Below are 21758 nucleotides of genomic sequence, written 5' to 3' on the forward strand. Positions count from 1 at the left end.
ATAGAAGCTGTTTAACAGTCTGATGGCCTGGAGATAGAAGCTGTTTATCAGTCTGATGGCCTGGAGATAGAAGCTGTTTAACAGTCTGATGGTCTGGAGATAGAAGCTGTTTATCAGTCTGATGGCCTGGAGATAGAAGCTGTTTAACAGTCTGATGGCCTGGAGATAGAAGCTGTTTATCAGTCTGATGGTCTGGAGACAGAAGCTGTTTAACAGTCTGATGGCCTGGAGATAGAAGCTGTTTAACAGTCTGATGGCCTGGAGATAGAAGCTGTTTAACAGTCTGATGGCCTGGAGATAGAAGCTGTTTAACAGTCTGATGGCCTTGAGATAGAAGCTGTTTAACAGTCTGATGGTCTGGAGATAGAAGCTGTTTAACAGTCTGATGGTCTAGAGATAGAAGCTGTTTATCAGTCTGATGGCCTGGAGATAGAAGCTGTTTAACAGTCTGATGGCCTGGAGATAGAAGCTGTTTAACAGTCTGATGGCCTGGAGATAGAAGCTGTTTAACAGTCTGATGGTCTGGAGATAGAAGCTGTTTATCAGTCTGATGGCCTGGAGATAGAAGCTGTTTAACAGTCTGATGGCCTGGAGATAGAAGCTGTTTAACAGTCTGATGGCCTGGAGATAGAAGCTGTTTAACAGTCTGATGGCCTGGAGATAGAAGCTGTTTATCAGTCTGATGGCCTGGAGATAGAAGCTGTTTAACAGTCTGATGGCCTGGAGATAGAAGCTGTTTAACAGTCTGATGGCCTTGAGATAGAAGCTGTTTATCAGTCTGATGGCCTGGAGATAGAAGCTGTTTAACAGTCTGATGGCCTTGAGATAGAAGCTGTTTAACAGTCTGATGGCCTTGAGATAGAAGCTGTTTAACAGTCTGATGGCCTGGAGATAGAAGCTGTTTATCAGTCTGATGGCCTGGAGATAGAAGCTGTTTAACAGTCTGATGGCCTTGAGATAGAAGCTGTTTATCAGTCTGATGGCCTTGAGATAGAAGCTGTTTAACAGTCTGATGGCCTGGAGATAGAAGCTGTTTAACAGTCTGATGGCCTTGAGATAGAAGCTGTTTAACAGTCTGATGGTCTGGAGATAGAAGCTGTTTAACAGTCTGATGGTCTGGAGATAGAAGCTGTTTATCAGTCTGATGGCCTGGAGATAGAAGCTGTTTATCAGTCTGATGGCCTGGAGATAGAAGCTGTTTATCAGTCTGATGGCCTGGAGATAGAAGCTGTTTAACAGTCTGATGGCCTTGAGATAGAAGCTGTTTATCAGTCTGATGGCCTGGAGATAGAAGCTGTTTATCAGTCTGATGGTCTGGAGATAGAAGCTGTTTAACAGTCTGATGGCCTGGAGATAGAAGCTGTTTAACAGTCTGATGGCCTGGAGATAGAAGCTGTTTAACAGTCTGATGGCCTGGAGATAGAAGCTGTTTATCAGTCTGATGGCCTGGAGATAGAAGCTGTTTAACAGTCTGATGGCCTGGAGATAGAAGCTGTTTAACAGTCTGATGGCCTTGAGATAGAAGCTGTTTAACAGTCTGATGGCCTGGAGATAGAAGCTGTTTAACAGTCTGATGGCCTGGAGATAGAAGCTGTTTAACAGTCTGATGGCCTGGAGATAGAAGCTGTTTATCAGTCTGATGGCCTGGAGATAGAAGCTGTTTAACAGTCTGATGGCCTGGAGATAGAAGCTGTTTAACAGTCTGATGGCCTTGAGATAGAAGCTGTTTAACAGTCTGATGGCCTGGAGATAGAAGCTGTTTAACAGTCTGATGGCCTGGAGATAGAAGCTGTTTTTCAGTCTCTCTGTCCCCGCTTTGATGCTGACGAGATGATCTCCACTCTTAACAATAGTAGTTGTTGTTCCAAAGGTGAGAAGGCAGGTGGTCTGCTCATCATTCTGCTCATCGCTGTACTCCCGCATGGACAGATTTTGACAGGAGTTGGACCCTCTCGCCTCTTTCTGTCTGCTAGCGTTGACAGATACAGTTTGAGTGACATTGAGGAAAGTTGTTTTTTCCCCAACTCCGCCCACTGGATGAGATCTGTGGAGGTTGGTTGGCGAATAACAGACGGTGCTGTGAGAGGACAGGAGGTGACAGGATGAGAGGAGGGGGATGCCTTTTGGGAAATGTCTTTAGAGTCTCTCGAGTCATACAGCTCAAGTCCAAGACGGGGGCAAGTGTTTTTCATTTTGCCAAGTCAAGTCTCAAGTCGCAAAATGTGCGACTGGAGTAGTACTCGAGTCCAAGTCACTTGACTCGAGTCCAACTTTCTGAATACTGTAGTATTTAACCACAGTATACTGTAGTATTTAACCATAGTATACTGTAGTATTTAACCATAGTATACTGTAGTATTTAACCACAGTATACCGTAGTATTTAACCACAGTATACCATAGTATTTAACCACAGTATACCGTAGTATTTAACCACAGTATACTGTAATATTTAACCATAGTATACTGTAGTATTTAACCATAGTATACTGTAGTATTTAACCACAGTATACCGTAGTATTTAACCACAGTATACCATAGTATTTAACCACAGTATACCGTAGTATTTAACCACAGTATACTGTAATATTTAACCACAGTATACTGTAGTATTTAACCATAGTATACTGTAGTATTTAACCACAGTATACCGTAATATTTAACCACAGTATACCGTAGTATTTAACCACAGTATACCGTAGTATTTAACCACAGTATACCGTAGTATTTAACCACAGTATACCGTAGTATTTAACCATAGTATACTGTAGTATTTAACCATAGTATACTGTAGTATTTAACCACAGTGTACCGTAGTATTTAACCACAGTGTACCGTAGTATTTAACCATAGTATACTGTAATATTTAACCATAGTATACTGTAATATTTAACCATAGTATACTGTAGTATTTAACCATAGAATACCGTAGTATTTAACCACAGTATACCGTAGTATTTAACCATAGTATACTGTAAAATGTAACCATATTATACTGTAGTATTTAACCATAGTATACTGTAGTATTTAACCATAGAATACCGTAATATTTAACCACAGTATACCGTAGTATTTAACCATAGTATACTGTAGTATTTAAACATAGTATACTGTAGTATTTAACCACAGTATACTGTAATATTTAACTATAGAATACCGTAGTATTTAACCATAGTATACTGTAGTATTTAACCATAGAATACCGTAGTATTTAACCATAGTATACTGTAGTATTTAACCATAGTATACTGTAATATTTAACCATAGTATACTGTAGTATTTAACCATAGTATACTGTAGTATTTAACCATAGTATACTGTAGTATTTAACCACAGTATACCGTAGTATTTAACCACAGTATACCGTAGTATTTAACCATAGTATACTGTAATATTTAACCATAGAATACCGTAGTATTTAACCACAGTATACCGTAGTATTTAACCATAGTATACTGTAGTATTTAACCATAGTATACTGTAGTATTTAACCACAGTATACCGTAGTATTTAACCACAGTATACTGTAGTATTTAACCATAGTATACTGTAGTATTTATCCATAGTATACTGTAGTATTTAACCACAGTGTACCGTAGTATTTAACCACAGTGTACCGTAGTATTTAACCATAGTATACTGTAGTATTTAAACATAGTATACTGTAATATTTAACCATAGAATACCGTAGTATTTAACCACAGTATACTGTAGTATTTAACCATAGTATACTGTAGTATTTAACCATAGTATACTGTAGTATTTATTCATGTTGGCTGATCTAATGCAACCTCTTGTCTGACTTTAGGCCATATAGAGATCAGTTTGGTAATGTAGTGTATGTGGACAGCTGCTAGTTGAGCATCTCATTCCAAAATCATGGGCTTTAATATGGAGTTGCCCCCCCCCCCCCTTTGCTGCTATAACAGCCTCCACTCTTCTGGGAAGGATTTAATATGGAGTTGGTCCCCCCTTTGCTGCTATAACAGCCTCCACTCTTCTGGGAAGGCTTTAATATGGAGTTGGTCCCCCCTTTGCTGCTATAACAGCCTCCACTCTTCAGGGAAGTCATTAATATGGAGTTGGTCCCCCCCTTTACTGTTATAACAGCCTCCACTCTTCTGGGAAGTCATTAATATGGAGTTGGTCCCTCTTTACTGTTATAACAGCCTCCACTCTTCTGGGAAGGCTTTCCACTAGATGTTGGAACATTGCTCCATTCAGCCACAAGAGCATTAGTGAGGTTGGGCACTGATGTTGGGCGATTAAGCCTGGCTCGCAGTCGGCGTTCCAATTCATCACAAAGGTGTTCGATGGGGTTGAGGTCAGGGCTCTATGCAGGCCAGTCAAGTTCTTCCACACTGATCTCGACAAACCATTTCTGTATGGACCTCGCTTTGTGCACGGGGGCATTGTCATGCTGGAACAGGAAAGGGCTTTCCCCAAACTGTTGCCACAAAGTTGGAAGCACAGAATTGTCTAGAATGTCATTGTATGCTGTAGCATTAAAATGTCCCTTCACTGGAACTAAGGGGCCCGAACAATGAAAAACAACCCCAGACCATTATTCCTCCTCCACCAAACTTTACAGTTGGCAGGTAGCATTCTCCTGGGATCCGCCAAACGCAGATTGGTCCGTCGGACTGCCAGATGGTGAAGCGTGATTCATCACTCCAGAGAACGCGTTTCCACTGCTCCAGAGTCCAATGGCGGCGAGCTTTACACCACTCCAACCAACGCTTGGCATTGCGCATGGTGATGTGTGTGGCTGCTCGGCCATGGAAACCCATTTCATGAAGGATCCGACGAACAGTTCTTACGCTGATGTTGCTTACAGAGGAAGTTTGGAAGTGAGGACAGGCTATTTTTACGTGCTATGCATATCAGCACTCTGCATTCCCGTTCTGTTAGCTTGTTTGGCCTACCACCATGCTGGCGTTGCAAACACCATGCTCTACCAACTGAGCCACAGGGAAGACCGACCACAAGCTGTCTCTCCTCCTGGATGGTAATGTTGTGAGCTTGTTTGGCCTACCACTTTGAGTAGTTGTTGCTTCTAGACGTTTCCACTTCACAATAACAGCACTTACAGTTGACCGGGGCAGCACTAGCGGGGCAGAAATTTGACGAACTAACTTGTTGGAAAGGTGGCATCCTACGTTGAAAGTCACTGAGCTCTTCAGTAAGTCCATTCTACTGCCAATGTTTACTTTTGGAGATTGCATGGCTGTGTGCTCGATTTTATACACCTGTCAGCAATGGGTGTGGCTGAAATAGCCGATTCTACCAATTTGAAGGGGTGTCCATATACTTTTGTATATATAGTGTGTCTCTCCTCCTGAATGGTAATGTTGTCTCAGACAGACTACAAGCTGTCTCCTCCTGGATGGTGATGTTGTCTCAGACAGACTACAAGCTGTCTCTCCTCCTGGATGGTGATGTTGTCTCAGACAGACTACAAGTTGTCTCCTCCTGGATGGTAATGTTGTCTCAGACAGACTAAGGCTGTCTCTCCTCCTGGATGGTAATGTTGTCTCAGACAGACTACAAGCTGTCTCCTCCTGGATGGTGATGTTGTCTCAGACAGACTACAAGCTGTCTCCTCCTGGATGGTAATGTTGTCTCGGACAGACTAAGGCTGTCTCTCCTCCTGGATGGTAATGTTGTCTCAGACAGACTACAAGCTGTCTCCTCCTGGATGGTAATGTTGTCTCAGACAGACTAAGGCTGTCTCTCCTCCTGGATGTTGATGTTGTCTCAGACAGACTACAAGCTGTCTCTCCTCCTGGATGGTAATGTTGTCTCAGACAGACTAAGGCTGTCTCTCCTCCTGGATGGTAATGTTGTCTCGGACAGACTACAAGCTGTCTCTTCTCCTGGATGGTAATGTTGTCTCAGACAGACTAAGGCTGTCTCTCCTCCTGGATGGTAATGTTGTCTCAGACAGACTAAGGCTGTCTCTCCTCCTGGATGGTAATGTTGTCTCGGACAGACTACAAGCTGTCTCTCCTCCTGGATGGTAATGTTGTCTCAGACAGACTAAGGCTGTCTCTCCTCCTGGATGGTAATGTTGTCTCAGACAGACTAAGGCTGTCTCTCCTCCTGGATGGTAATGTTGTCTCAGACAGACTACAAGCTGTCTCTCCTCCTGGATGGTAATGTTGTCTCAGACAGACTAAAGCTGTCTCTCCTCCTGGATGGTAATGTTGTCTCAGACAGACTAAGGCTGTCTCTCCTCCTGGATGGTAATGTTGTCTCAGACAGACTACAAGCTGTCTCTCCTCCTGGATGGTAATGTTGTCTCAGACAGACTACAAGCTGTCTCTCCTCCTGGATGGTAATGTTGTCTCAGACAGACTAAAGCTGTCTCTCCTCCTGGATGGTAATGTTGTCTCAGACAGACTAAGGCTGTCTCTCCTCCTGGATGGTAATGTTGTCTCAGACAGACTAAGGCTGTCTCTCCTCCTGGATGGTAATGTTGTCTCAGACAGACTAAGGCTGTCTCTCCTCCTGGATGGTAATGTTGTCTCAGACAGACTAAGGCTGTCTCTCCTCCTGGATGGTAATGTTGTCTCAGACAGACTAAAGCTGTCTCTCCTCCTGGATGGTAATGTTGTCTCAGACAGACTACAAGCTGTCTCCTCCTGGATGGTAATGTTGTCTCGGACAGACTACAAGCTGTTTCCTCCTGGATGGTAATGTTGTCTCAGACAGACTACAAGCTGTTTCCTCCTGGATGGTAATGTTGTCTCAGACAGACTAAGGCTGTCTCTCCTCCTGGATGGTAATGTTGTCTCAGACAGACTAAGGCTGTCTCTCCTCCTGGATGGTAATGTTGTCTCAGACAGACTAAGGCTGTCTCTCCTCCTGGATGGTAATGTTGTCTCACACAGACTAAGGCTGTCTCTCCTCCTGGATGGTAATGTTGTCTCAGACAGACTAAGGCTGTACCCTGACCTGTTTCCATGCCAGGGCTGTGTGACTGAAAACTAGCACCAACTAGTGCTGCTCTAATCTCCAGTTATTTATGTTCACTGTGTGTGAATACCTTAAGTGGGTCAGTAAGGGCTGTTCTGTGAATACTGTACGGTTCAGTAAGGGCTGTTCTGTGAATACTGTAGGGTTCAGTAAGGGCTGTTCTGTGAATACTTCATGGGGTTCAGTAAGGGCTGTTCTGTGAATACTGTAGGGTTCAGTAAGGGCTGTTCTGTGAATACCTTAAGTGGGTCAGTAAGGGCTGTTCTGTGAATACTGTACGGTTCAGTAAGGGCTGTTCTGTGAATACTGTACGGTTCAGTAAGGGCTGTTCTGTGAATACTGTACGGTTCAGTAAGGGCTGTTCTGTGAATACTTCATGGGGTTCTGTAAGGGCTGTTCTGTGAATACTTCATGTGGGTCAGTAAGGGCTGTTCTGTGAATACTGTAGGGGTCAGTAAGGGCAGTTCTGTGAATACTTTGTGTGGGTCAGTAAGGGCTGTTGTGTGAATATTTTTCCAGAGGAACGCCTGTTCTGATTGCTGCCTGCCAGCCTGCCTCTCCCGCTCTCTCTCTTCAGCTTCAACTCTAGTAGTGGAGAGGCCAGTAGTAGAGGAGAGGCCAGTAGTAGTGGAGAGGCCAGTAGTAGTGGAGAGGCCAGTAGTAGTGGAGAGGCCAGTAGTAGTGGAGAGGCCAGTAGTAGTGGAGAGGCCAGTAGTAGTGGAGAGGCCAGTAGTAGAGGAGAGGCCAGTAGTAGTGGAGAGGCCAGTAGTAGTGGAGAGGCCAGTAGTAGTGGAGAGGCCAGTAGTAGTGGAGAGGCCAGTAGTAGAGGAGAGGCCAGTAGTAGTGGAGAGGCCAGTAGTAGTGGAGAGGCCAGTAGTAGTGGAGAGCCCAGCAGTAGTAGTGGAGAGCCCAGCAGTAGTAGAGGAGAGGCCAGTAGTAGAGGAGAGGCCAGTTGTAGAGGAGAGGCCAGTTGTAGTGGAGAGCCCAGCAGTAGTAGAGGAGAGGCCAGTAGTAGTGAGGCCAGTCGTAGCGGAGGAGAGGCCAGCAGCAGTAGAGGAGAGGCCAGCAGTAGCGGAGGAGAGGCCAGTAGTAGCGGAGGAGAGGCCAGTAGTAGCGGAGGAGAGGCCAGCAGTAGAGGATTGTTTCTGGTCTGTGACCCAGATATGTGTGCTGTTGTTTCAGCTGAGCATTTTGGTAAGAAGCTGGAGGAGCTGGGTAGAGAGAGGAGTTCACTGAGGCTGGGTCTCCCCTCCAGACAGCCCAGCGTGGCTCTGTTCCTCCAGAGACTCAGAGAGGCAGTACACAGCGCCCTCGCCAGGATGGAGGACCATAGGTTAGTACCATTACCACACCACAACACACCACACCACACCACACCACACCACAACACACCACACCACACCACAACACACCACAACACACCACACCACAACACACCACAACACACCACAACACACCACACCACACCACAACACACCACACCACAACACACCACACCACACCACACCACACCACAACACACCACACCACAACACACCACAACACCCCACACCACACCACAACACACCACACCACAACACACCACACCACACCACAACACACCACACCACAACACAACACACCACACCACACCACACCACAACACACCACAACACACCACACCACAACACACCACACCACAACACACCACACCACACCACAACACACCACACCACAACACACCACACCACACCACAACACACCACAACACACCACACCACAACACACCACAACACACCACACCACACCACAACACACCACAACACACCACACCACAACACACCACACCACAACACACCACACCACAACACACCACACCACAACACACCACACCACAACACACCACACCACACCACAACACCCCACACCACCCCACAACACCCCACAACACACCACACCACAACACACCACACCACAACACACCACACCACACCACAACACACCACACCACAACACACCACACCACACCACAACACACCACAACACACCACACCACAACACACCACACCACAACACACCACACCACAACACACCACACCACAACACACCACACCACAACACACCACACCACAACACACCACACCACACCACAACACCCCACACCACCCCACAACACCCCACAACACACCACACCACAACACACCACACCACAACACACCACACCACACCACAACACACCACAACACACCACACCACAACACACCACACCACAACACACCACACCACAACACACCACACCACAACACACCACACCACAACACACCACACCACACCACAACACACCACACCACAACACACCACACCACACCACAACACACCACAACACACCACACCACAACACACCACACCACAACACACCACACCACAACACACCACACCACAACACCCCACACCACACCACAACACCCCACACCACCCCACAACACCCCACAACACACCACACCACACCACAACACACCACACCACAACACACCACACCACACCACAACACACCACAACACACCACACCACACCACAACACACCACACCACAACACACCACACCACACCACACCACAACACACCACAACACCCCACACCACAACACACCACACCACACCACAACACACCACACCACAACACACCACAACACACCACAACACACCACAACACACCACAACACCCCACACCACAACACACCACAACACACCACATCACACCACCCCACCTGAGTAACAGAACAGCGCTGCTACAGTGCATTTTTACTAGGATTAAATATCAGGAAATGTGAAAAACTGACTTTAAATGTAATTGGCTAAGGTGTATGTAAACTTCCGACTTGGAAAGTGGTCAGAAATGTCAGTATAAAGTATACCTCTATTAGCCACATTATTAATATAATTAGTAAACATATGATCAATAAGGCTAGCAGATGAACTGGTCAGTCTGGTCTGATAGATGAGGGGACACAGATAGATGGAGTATAAAGTATTCAGTCTGTGGTCTTATACAGTGGGGGAAAAAAGTATTTGATCCCCTGTTGATTTTGTACGTTTGCCCATTTACAAAAAAATGATCAGTCTATAATTTTAATGGTAGGTTTATTTCAACAGTGAGAGACAGAATAACAACAAAAAAATCCAGAAAAACACATGTCAAAAATGTTATAAAATGATTTGCATTTTAATGAGGGAAATAAGTATTTGACCCCTCTGCAAAACATGACTTAGTACTTGGTGGCAAAACCCTTGTTGGCAATCACAGAGGTCAGACGTTTCTTGTAGTTGGCCACCAGGTTTGCACACATCTCAGGAGGGATTTTGTCCCACTCCTCTTTGCAGATCTTCTCCAAGTCATTAAGGTTTCGAGGCTGACGTTTGGCAACTCGAACCTTCAGCTCCCTCCACAGATTTTCTATGGGATTAAGGTCTGGAGACTGGCTAGGCCACTCCAGGACCTTAATGTGCTTCTTCTTGAGCCACTCCTTTGTTGCCTTGGCCATGTGTTTTGGGTCATTGTCATGCTGGAATACCCATCCACGACCCATTTTCAATGCCCTGGCTGAGGGAAGGAGGTTCTCACCCAAGATTTGACGGTACATGGCCCCGTCCATCGTCCCTTTGATGCGGTGAAGTTGTCCTGTCCCCTTAGCAGAAAAACACCCCAAAAGCATAATGTTTCCACCTCCATGTTTGACGGTGGGGATGGTGTTCTTGGGGTCATAGGCAGCATTCCTCCTCCTCCAAACACGGCAAGTTGAGTTGATGCCAAAGAGCTACATTTTGGTCTCATCTGACCACAACACTTTCACCCAGTTGTCCTCTGAATCATTCAGATGTTCATTGGCAAACTTCAGACGGGCATGTATATGTGCTTTCTTGAGCAGGGGGACCTTGCGGGCGCTGCAGGATTTCAGTCCTTCACGGCGTTATGGGTTACCAATTGTTTTCTTGGTGACTATGGTCCCAGCTGCCTTGAGATTATTGACAAGATCCTCCCGTGTAGTTCTGGGCTGATTCCTCACCGTTCTCATGATCATTGCAACTCCACGAGGTGAGATATTGCATGGAGCCCCAGGCCGAGGGAGATTGACAGTTCTTTTGTGTTTCTTCCATTTGCGAATAATCGCACCAACTGTTGTCACCTTCTCACCAAAATGCTTGGCGATGGTCTTGTAGCCCATTCCAGCCTTGTGTAGGTCTACAATCTTGTCCCTGACATCCTTGGAGAGCTCTTTGGTCTTGGCCATGGTGGAGAGTTTGGAATCTGATTGATTGATTGCTTCTGTGGACAGGTGTCTTTTATACAGGTAACAAGGTGAGATTAGGAGCACTCCCTTTAAGAGTGTGCTCCTAATCTCAGCTCGTTACCTGTATAAAAGACACCTGGGAGCCAGAAATCTTTCTGATTGAGAGGGGGTCAAATACTTATTTCCCTCATTAAAATGCAAATCAATTTATAACATTTTTGACATGCGTTTTTCTGGATTTTATTATAGACTGATAATTTCTTTGTCAGTTGGCAAACGTACAAAATCAGCAGGGGATCAAATACTTTTTTCCCCCACTGTAGGATCCCAACATAACTGTTATTGTCTTTTATTCTTTCTGGTTTTGACGTGTTAAAGGGATGAGGTGGAGAGTGATGGAGGGGAAGTGGCTGAAACCGTCCAGGGTCCACTGCAAAGGAGAGAGTGTTTGCTGCAGGAGAAACGCATGGTGGAGGTGAGTAGATTTAGTTAGGTAGCGATTACTGAAAATAACAAGGGCTTTTGGACACTTTTGGCCTGTTTGAATTCATCACATCGATTTGTGCAATGCCCCCAATACATTCCCATTGTGTACACTCAACAATTATTCAGTTAAGAGCATTGTAGAATGAAGTAGTTAGATAGGCCTGCAACAGAAATACTACAGGAAATACCCAGTTGTGCCCATGAAGATCCTGTCATACACTGGTTGAATGAAGAAATGTCCCATGCCCTGTAAAATGTTGAATTGAGATCCAGTAGAAGTGCTGCTCTCAGATCAGGTCTCCTGTCTGTATAATCGCATTTATTATTATTATCTAGAAGTCAGAACTGATCCTAGATCAGCACTCCTACTCTGAGACTACTCTTTACGAATGCTCTCTGCCCCCAGGCGGAGATGGCAGAGCTGCAGTGGAGACTAGGAGAGCTGCAGTCTCGGAGTTGCAGCCTGGAGCACCAGATCCAGCAGGAAGAGGAGGATCTACAGACAGAGGAGGTTGAAGGACCTGCCCTGCGCAGCTGTAGCCACACCCAGCTCAGAGACATGGGCAATGCCCTCAACGACCTGGTGACATCACAGAGCAGGACCAGGATTCGTGTCTCTCCCCCTGAAGCCATACTCAGGTCAGTACTAATCCTAATCCTAATTTCTCCTGGATCACTGTCTGTCCCCCTGAAGCCATATTCAGGTCAGTACTAATCCTAATCCTAATTTCTCCTGGATCACTGTCTGTCCCCCTGAAGCCATATTCAGGTCAGTACTAATCCTAATCCTAACTTCTCCAGGATCACTGTCTCTCCCCCTGAAGCCATATTCAGGTCAGTACTAATCCTAATCCTAACAGTACTAATCCTAATCCTAACTCCAGGATCACTGTCTCTCCACATGTGGGGTCCCCTGAGAAAATCTGTACTAATCTTATCAAACCAAGGTAGGAATTTAAAAAAAATAAGAAGATATGTTTCAATATAACATCTCCACAGGACCTAGCTCCCCTATCACTGAGTCTGTCCATAACATTCGTCCTGTCTTCCTCTTCCCTTGCAGACTCCAGGATCAGGAACAAACACTGAGTCTGTCCATTAAAGATGCTACGGCTAAAGTAAGGTTATTTTTATATTGACATTTAGCAAACACTCTAATACAGAGTGACACAGTTTCAGTTGCAGTCACCACGACCCCTACTTTGTGGCATGGCAACTCAACCATTCCTCCCAGAGTAGTCCATATTTACAGATTGCTTTGTGAACGCTGTGTGAACGCTGTCTGAACGCTGTCTGAACGCTGTCTGAACGCTGTCTGAGCGCTGTGTGAACGCTGTCTGAACGCTATCTGAATGTAAATTGTTTCTGAATAGTTGTCACGGCTGTCGAAAGGAGCGGACCAAGGTGCAGCGTGTTTGTAGTTCCACATTTTATTAAATCCGTGAAACCTTGCAAAACATAAATAACTGAATTTGACAAAACAACAAACCGTGACGCAGAGAGAAACAAACACTACTGAAAATATATAATAACCCACAAAAACCCAGGAAGAAAAACCCCTACTTAAATATGATCTCCAATCAGAGACAACGAGGAACAGCTGCCTCCAATTGGAGATCAACCCAAAAAACCCAACATAGAAATAGAAACCTAGAACATAAACATAGAAATAGAAAACCACCCAAAACACCCCCTGTCACGCCCTGACCTACTCTACTATAGAAAATGACATCTTACTAGGGTCAGGACGTGACAATAGTGAATGAACACAGACATGTGAACTGACTGATCTTGGCTCCAGAGTACTAGAGAAGGCTTGCCGGCTAGATACAGTACAGTAACATTACAGTACTAATGGGTCTGTCATCCTAGTCTCTATTTCATCCTAGTCTCTATTTCATCCTATTCTCTATTTCATCCTAGTCTCTATTCTCTATTTCATCCTATTCTGTATTTCATCCTATTCACTATTTAATCCTAGTCTCTATTCTCTATTTCATCCTATTCTGTATTTCATCCTATTCACTATTTAATCCTAGTCTCTATTCTCTATTTCATCCTATTCTCTATTTCATCCTATTCTCTATTTCATCCTAGTCTCTATTCTCTATTTCATCCTATTCTCTATTTCATCCTATTCTCTATTTCAGCCTATTCTCTATTCTCTATTTCATCCTATTCTCTATTTCATCCTATTCTCTATTCTCTATTTTATCCTATTCTGTATTTTATCCTATTCTCTATTCTCTATTCTCTATTTCATCCTATTCTCTATTTTATCCTATTCTCTATTCTCTATTTCATCCTATTCTCTATTCTCTATTTCATCCTATTCTCTATTCTCTATTTCATCCTATTCTCTATTCTCTATTTCATCCTATTCTCTATTCTCTATTTCATCCTATTCTCTATTCTCTAGTCTCTATTTCATCCTATTCTCTATTCTCTATTTCATCCTATTCTCTATTTCATCCTATTCTCTATTCTCTATTTCATCCTATTCTCTATTCTCTATTTCTATATAGGAAAGTAGGAAAGTAAAGTAAAGTACAGCAGAGAAAAGTAAAGTACTGCAGAGGAAAGTAAAGTACAGCAGAGGAAAGTAAAGTACAGCAGAGGAAAGTAAAGTACAGCAGAGGAATGTAAAGCACAGCAAAGGAAAGTAAAGCAGAGGAGAGGAAAGTAAAGCAGAGGAAAGTAAAGTACAGCAGAGGAAAGTAAAGTACAGCAGAGGAAAGTAAAGCACAGCAGAGGAAAGTAAAGTAAAGCAGAGGAAAGTAAAGCAGAGGAGAGGAAAGTAAAGCAGAGGAAAGTAAAGTACAGCAGAGGAAAGTAAAGTACAGCAGAGGAAAGTAAAGTAAAGTACAGCAGAGGAAAGTAAAGTAAAGCAGAGGAAAGTAAAGTAAAGCAGAGGAAAGTAAAGTACAGCAGAGGAAAGTAAAGTAAAGCAGAGTAAAGTAAAGTACAGCAGAGGAAAGTAAAGTACAGCAGAGGAAAGCAAAGTACAGCAGAGGAAAGTAAAGTAAAGCAGAGGAAAGTAAAGTAAAGCAGAGGAAAGTAAAGTACAGCAGAGGAAAGTAAAGTAAAGCAGAGGAAAGTAAAGTAAAGCAGAGGAAAGTAAAGTACAGCAGAGGAAAGTAAAGTAAAGTACAGCAGAGGAAAGTAAAGTAAAGCAGAGGAAAGTAAAGTACAGCAGAGGAAAGTAAAGTAAAGTACAGCAGAGGAAAGTAAAGTAAAGCAGAGGAAAGTAAAGTGAAGCAGAGGAAAGTAAAGTACAGCAGAGGAAAGTAAAGTACAGCAGAGGAAAGTAAAGTACAGCAGAGGAAAGTAAAGTAAAGCAGAGGAAAGTAAAGTAAAGCAGAGGAAAGTAAAGTAAAGCAGAGGAAAGTAAAGTAAAGCAGAGGAAAGTAATGTACAGCAGAGGAAAGTAAAGTAAAGTACAGCAGAGGAAAGTAAAGTACAGCAGAGGAAAGTAAAGTACAGCAGAGTAAAGTAAAGTACAGCAGAGTAAAGTAAAGTAAAGCAGAGGAAAGTAAAGCACAGCAGAGGAAAGTAAAGCAGAGGAGAGGAAAGTAAAGCAGAGGAGAGGAAAGTAAAGCAGAGGAAAGTAAAGTACAGCAGAGGAAAGTAAAGTACAGCAGAGGAAAGTAAAGTAAAGCAGAGGAAAGTAAAGTACAGCAGAGGAAAGTAAAGTACAGCAGAGGAAAGTAAATTAATGCAGAGTAAAGTAAAGTACAGCAGAGGAAAGTAAAGTAAAGCAGAGTAAAGTAAAGTAAAGCAGAGGAAAGTAAAGTAAAGCAGAGGAAAGTAAAGTACAGCAGAGGAAAGTAAATTAAAGCAGAGGAAAGTAAAGTAAAGTACAGCAGAGGAAAGTAAAGTACAGCAGAGGAAAGTAAAGTACAGCAGAGGAAAGGAAAGTAAAGCAGAGGAAAGTAAAGTACAGCAGAGGAAAGTAAAGTAAAGTACAGCAGAGGAAAGTAAAGTAAAGCAGAGGAAAGTAAAGTACAGCAGAGGAAAGTAAAGTACAGCAGAGGAAAGTAAAGTACAGCAGAGGAAAGTAAAGTACAGCAGAGGAAAGTAAAGTACAGCAGAGGAAGTAAAGTACAGCAGAGGAAAGTAAAGTACAGTAGAGGAAAGTAAAGTAAAGTACAGCAGAGGAAAGTAAAGTAAAGTACAGCAGAGGAAAGTAAAGTAAAGCAGAGGAAAGTAAAGTAAAGCAGAGGAAAGTAAAGTACAGCAGAGGAAAGTAAAGTAAAGCAGAGGAAAGTAAAGCAGAGGAAAGTAAAGTACAGCAGAGGAAAGTAAAGTACAGCAGAGGAAAGTAAAGTAAGGTACAGCAGAGGAAAGTAAAGTACAGGAGAGGAAAGTAAAGTAAAGCAGAGGAAAGTAAAGTACAGCAGAGGAAAGTAAAGTAAAGTACAGCAGAGGAAAGTAAAGTAAAGCAGAGGAAAGTAAAGTAAAGCAGAGGAAAGTAAAGTACAGCAGAGGAAAGTAAAGTACAGCAGAGGAAAGTAAAGTAAAGCAGAGGAAAGTAAAGCAGAGGAGAGGAAAGTAAAGCAGAGGAAAGTAAAGTACAGCAGAGGAAAGTAAAGTAAAGCAGAGGAAAGTAAAGTACAGCAGAGTAAAGTAAAGTACAGCAGAGGAAAGTAAATTAATGCAGAGTAAAGTAAAGTACAGCAGAGGAAAGTAAAGTAAAGCAGAGTAATGTAAAGTAAAGCAGAGGAAAGTAAAGTAAAGCAGAGGAAAGTAAAGTACAGCAGAGGAAAGTAAATTAAAGCAGAGGAAAGTAAAGTAAAGTACAGCAGAGGAAAGGAAAGTACAGCAGAGGAAAGGAAAGTACAGCAGAGGAAAGTAAAGTACAGCAGAGGAAAGTAAAGTACAGCAGAGGAAAGTAAAGTAAAGCAGAGGAAAGTAAAGTAAAGTACAGCAGAGGAAAGTAAAGTACAGCAGAGGAAAGTAAAGTAAAGTACAGCAGAGGAAAGTAAAGTACAGCAGAGGAAAGTAAAGTACAGCAGAGGAAAGTAAAGTACAGCAGAGGAAAGTAAAGTACAGCAGAGGAAAGTAAAGTACAGCAGAGGAAAGTAAAGTACAGTAGAGGAAAGTAAAGTAAAGTACAGCAGAGGAAAGTAAAGTAAAGTACAGCAGAGGAAAGTAAAGTAACGCAGAGGAAAGTAAAGTAAAGCAGAGGAAAGTAAAGTACAGCAGAGGAAAGTAAAGTAAAGCAGAGGAAAGTAAAGCAGAGGAGAGGAAAGTAAAGCAGAGGAAAGTAAAGTACAGCAGAGGAAAGTAAAGTACAGCAGAGGAAAGTAAAGTAAGGTACAGCAGAGGAAAGTAAAGTACAGGAGAGGAAAGTAAAGTAAAGCAGAGGAAAGTAAAGTACAGCAGAGGAAAGTAAAGTAAAGTACAGCAGAGGAAAGTAAAGTAAAGCACAGCAGAGGAAAGTAAAGTAAAGCAGAGGAAAGTAAAGTAAAGCAGAGGAAAGTAAAGTACAGCAGAGGAAAGTAAAGTATAGCAGAGGAAAGTAAAGTACAGCAGAGGAAAGTAAAGTACAGCAGAGGAAAGTAAAGTAAAGCAGAGGAAAGTAAAGTACAGCAGAGGAAAGTAAATTAAAGCAGAGGAAAGTAAAGTAAAGTACAGCAGAGGAAAGGAAAGTACAGCAGAGGAAAGGAAAGTACAGCAGAGGAAAGTAAAGTACAGCAGAGGAAAGTAAAGTACAGCAGAGGAAAGTAAAGTAAAGCAGAGGAAAGTAAAGTAAAGTACAGCAGAGGAAAGTAAAGTACAGCAGAGGAAAGTAAAGTAAAGTACAGCAGAGGAAAGTAAAGTACAGCAGAGGAAAGTAAAGTACAGCAGAGGAAAGTAAAGTACAGCAGAGGAAAGTAAAGTACAGCAGAGGAAAGTAAAGTACAGCAGAGGAAAGTAAAGTACAGTAGAGGAAAGTAAAGTAAAGTACAGCAGAGGAAAGTAAAGTACAGCAGAGGAAAGTAAAGTAAAGCAGAGGAAAGTAAAGTACAGCAGAGGAAAGTAAAGTAAAGTACAGCAGAGGAAAGTAAAGTACAGCAGAGGAAAGTAAAGTACAGTAGAGGAAAGTAAAGTAAAGTACAGCAGAGGAAAGTAAAGTAAAGTACAGCAGAGGAAAGTAAAGTAAAGCAGAGGAAAGTAAAGTAAAGCAGAGGAAAGTAAAGTAAAGCAGAGGAAAGTAAAGTAAAGCAGAGGAAAGTAAAGCACAGCAGAGGAAAGTAAAGTACAGCAGAGGAAAGTAAAGTACAGCAGAGGAAAGTAAAGTACAGCAGAGGAAAGTAAAGTACAGCAGAGGAAAGTAAAGTAAAGCAGAGGAAAGTAAAGTAAAGTACAGCAGAGGAAAGTAAAGTAAAGTACAGCAGAGGAAAGTAAAGTACAGCAGAGGAAAGTAAAGTACAGCAGAGGAAAGTAAAGTACAGCAGAGGAAAGTAAAGCAGAGGAGAGGAAAGTAAAGCAGAGGAGAGGAAAGTAAAGCAGAGGAAAGTAAAGTACAGCAGAGGAAAGTAAAGTACAGCAGAGGAGAGGAAAGTAAAGCAGAGGAAAGTAAAGTACAGCAGAGGAAAGTAAAGTACAGCAGAGGAAAGTAAAGTACAGCAGAGGAAAGTAAAGTACAGCAGAGGAAAGTAAAGTAAAGCAGAGGAAAGTAAAGTACAGCAGAGGAAAGTAAAGTAAAGTACAGCAGAGGAAAGTAAAGTAAAGCAGAGGAAAGTAAAGTAAAGCAGAGGAAAGTAAAGTACAGCAGAGGAAAGTAAAGTAAAGTACAGCAGAGGAAAGTAAAGTAAAGCACAGCAGAGGAAAGTAAAGTAAAGCAGAGGAAAGTAAAGTACAGTAGAGGAAAGTAAAGTAAAGTACAGCAGAGGAAAGTAAAGTAAAGTACAGCAGAGGAAAGTAAAGTAAAGCAGAGGAAAGTAAAGTAAAGCAGAGGAAAGTAAAGTAAAGCAGAGGTATGTAAAGTAAAGCAGAGGAAAGTAATGTACAGCAGAGGAAAGTAAAGGAAAGTACAGCAGAGGAAAGTTAAGTACAGCAGAGGAAAGTAAAGTACAGTAGAGGAAAGTAAAGTACAGCAGAGGAAAGTAAAGTAAAGTACAGCAGAGGAAAGTAAAGTAAAGCAGAGGAAAGTAAAGTAAAGCAGAGGAAAGTAAAGTAAAGCAGAGGAAAGTAAAGTACAGCAGAGGAAAGTAAAGTAAAGTACAGCAGAGGAAAGTAAAGTACAGCAGAGGAAAGTAAAGTAAAGCAGAGGAAAGTAAAGTACAGCAGAGGAAAGTAAAGTACAGCAGAGGAAAGTAAAGTACAGCAGAGGAAAGTAAAGTACAGCAGAGTAAAGTAAAGTAAAGCAGAATAAAGTAAAGTAAAGCAGGGGAAAGTAAAGTAAAGTACAGCAGAGGAAAGTAAAGTAAAGTACAGCAGAGGAAAGTAAAGTACAGCAGAGGAAAGTAAAGTACAGCAGAGGAAAGTAAAGTACAGCAGAGGAAAGTAAAGTAAAGCTGAGGAAAGTAAAGTAAAGCAGAGGAAAGTAAAGTACAGTAGAGGAAAGTAAAGTAAAGTACAGCAGAGGAAAGTAAAGTAAAGTACAGCAGAGGAAAGTAAAGTAAAGCAGAGGAAAGTAAAGTAAAGCAGAGGAAAGTAAAGTAAAGCAGAGGTATGTAAAGTAAAGCAGAGGAAAGTAATGTACAGCAGAGCAAAGTAAAGGAAAGTACAGCAGAGGAAAGTTAAGTACAGCAGAGGAAAGTAAAGTACAGCAGAGGAAAGTAAAGTACAGCAGAGGAAAGTAAAGTAAAGCAGAGGAAAGTAAAGTAAAGCAGAGGAAAGTAAAGTAAAGCAGAGGAAAGTAAAGTAAAGCAGAGGAAAGTAAAGTACAGCAGAGGAAAGTAAAGTAAAGTACAGCAGAGGAAAGTAAAGTACAGCAGAGGAAAGTAAAGTAAACCAGAGGAAAGTAAAGTACAGCAGAGGAAAGTAAAGTACAGCAGAGGAAAGTAAAGTACAGCAGAGGAAAGTAAAGTACAGCAGAGGAAAGTAAAGTACAGCAGAGTAAAGTAAAGTAAAGCAGAATAAAGTCAAGTAAAGCAGAGGAAAGTAAAGTAAAGTACAGCAGAGGAAAGTAAAGTAAAGTACAGCAGAGGAAAGTAAAGTACAGCAGAGGAAAGTAAAGTACAGCAGAGGAAATTAAAGTACAGCAGAGGAAAGTAAAGTAAAGTACAGCAGAGGAAAGTAAAGTAAAGCAGAGGAAAGTAAAGTAAAGCAGAGGAAAGTAAAGTAAAGCAGAGGAAAGTAAAGTACAGCAGAGGAAAGTAAAGTAAAGTACAGCAGAGGAAAGTAAAGTAAAGCAGAGGAAAGTAAAGTACAGCAGAGTAAAGTAAAGTACAGCAGAGGAAAGTAAATTAAAGCAGAGTAAAGTAAAGTACAGCAGAGGAAAGTAAAGTAAAGCAGAGTAAAGTAAAGTAAAGCAGAGGAAATTAAAGTAAAGCAGAGGAAAGTAAAGTACAGCAGAGGAAAGTAAATTAAAGCAGAGGAAAGTAAAGTAAAGTACAGCAGAGGAAAGGAAAGTACAGCAGAGGAAAGGAAAGTACAGCAGAGGAAAGGAAAGTACAGCAGAGGAAAGTAAAGTACAGCAGAGGAAAGTAAAGTAAAGCAGAGGAAAGTAAAGTAAAGCACAGCAGAGGAAAGTAAAGCACAGCAGAGGAAAGTAAAGTACAGCAGAGGAACGTAAAGTACAGCAGAGGAAAGTAAAGTACAGCAGAGGAAAGTAAAGTACAGCAGAGGAAAGTAAAGTAAGTAGCAGAGGAAAGTAAAGTACAGCAGAGGAAAGTAAAGTAAAGCAGAGGAAAGTAAAGTACAGCAGAGGAAAGTAAAGTACAGCAGAGGAAAGTAAAGTACAGCAGAGGAAAGTAAAGTAAAGCAGAGGAAAGTAAAGTACAGCAGAGGAAAGTAAAGTACAGCAGAGGAAAGTAAAGTACAGCAGAGGAAAGTAAAGTACAGCAGAGTAAAGTAAAGTAAAGCAGAATAAAGTAAAGTAAAGCAGAGGAAAGTAAAGTAAAGTACAGCAGAGGAAAGTAAAGTAAAGTACAGCAGAGGAAAGTAAAGTACAGCAGAGGAAAGTAAAGTACAGCAGAGGAAAGTAAAGTACAGCAGAGGAAAGTAAAGTAAAGCAGAGGAAAGTAAAGTAAAGCAGAGGAAAGTAAAGTACAGCAGAGGAAAGTAAAGTAAAGTACAGCAGAGGAAAGTAAAGTAAAGTACAGCAGAGGAAAGTAAAGTAAAGCAGAGGAAAGTAAAGTAAAGCAGAGGAAAGTAAAGTACAGCAGAGGAAAGTAAAGTAAAGTACAGCAGAGTAAAGTAAAGGAAGTACAGCAGAGGAAAGTTAAAGTACAGCAGAGGAAAGTAAAGTACAGCAGAGGAAAGTAAAGTACAGCAGAGGAAAGTAAAGTAAAGCAGAGGAAAGTAAAGTAAAGCAGAGGAAAGTAAAGTAAAGCAGAGGAAAGTAAAGTACAGCAGAGGAAAGTAAAGTAAAGCAGAGGAAAGTAAAGTACAGCAGAGGAAAGTAAAGTAAAGCAGAGGAAAGTAAAGTACAGCAGAGGAAAGTAAAGTACAGCAGAGGAAAGTAAAGTACAGCAGAGGAAAGTAAAGTACAGCAGAGGAAAGTAAAGTAAAGCAGAGGAAAGTAAAGTACAGCAGAGGAAAGTAAAGTACAGCAGAGGAAAGGAAAGTACAGCAGAGGAAAGGAAAGTACAGCAGAGGAAAGTAAAGTACAGCAGAGGAAAGTAAAGTAAAGCAGAGGAAAGTAAAGTAAAGCACAGCAGAGGAAAGTAAAGCACAGCAGAGGAAAGTAAAGTACAGCAGAGGAACGTAAAGTACAGCAGAGGAAAGTAAAGTACAGCAGAGGAAAGTAAAGTACAGCAGAGGAAAGTAAAGTAAAGTACAGCAGAGGAAAGTAAAGTACAGCAGAGGAAAGTAAAGTAAAGCAGAGGAAAGTAAAGTACAGCAGAGGAAAGTAAAGTACAGCAGAGGAAAGTAAAG

General features: G+C 42.3%; 1 protein-coding gene across 5 annotated transcripts in view; it reads left to right on the forward strand.

Moving 5' to 3' along the window:
- Positions 1 to 21758, forward strand: part of disc1 (DISC1 scaffold protein) — a 136863-nt gene that overhangs the window by 45628 nt on the left and 69477 nt on the right. For all 5 annotated transcript variants that reach the window (XR_006762632.1, XR_006762633.1, XM_045710456.1 and 2 more), the window contains 4 exons: positions 8160 to 8310; positions 11622 to 11718; positions 12136 to 12368; positions 12793 to 12847. Coding sequence is in view for 3 of the 5 variants with exons in the window: in XM_045710456.1 (XP_045566412.1) it covers positions 8160 to 8310; positions 11622 to 11718; positions 12136 to 12368; positions 12793 to 12847 (536 nt within the window). In the remaining 2 variants the exon portion in view is untranslated. The remainder of the gene's footprint in view (positions 1 to 8159; positions 8311 to 11621; positions 11719 to 12135; positions 12369 to 12792; positions 12848 to 21758) is intronic.

This window comes from Salmo salar, chromosome ssa28 (genome assembly GCF_905237065.1).
Source record: "Salmo salar chromosome ssa28, Ssal_v3.1, whole genome shotgun sequence".
Taxonomy (NCBI): Eukaryota; Metazoa; Chordata; class Actinopteri; order Salmoniformes; family Salmonidae; genus Salmo; species Salmo salar.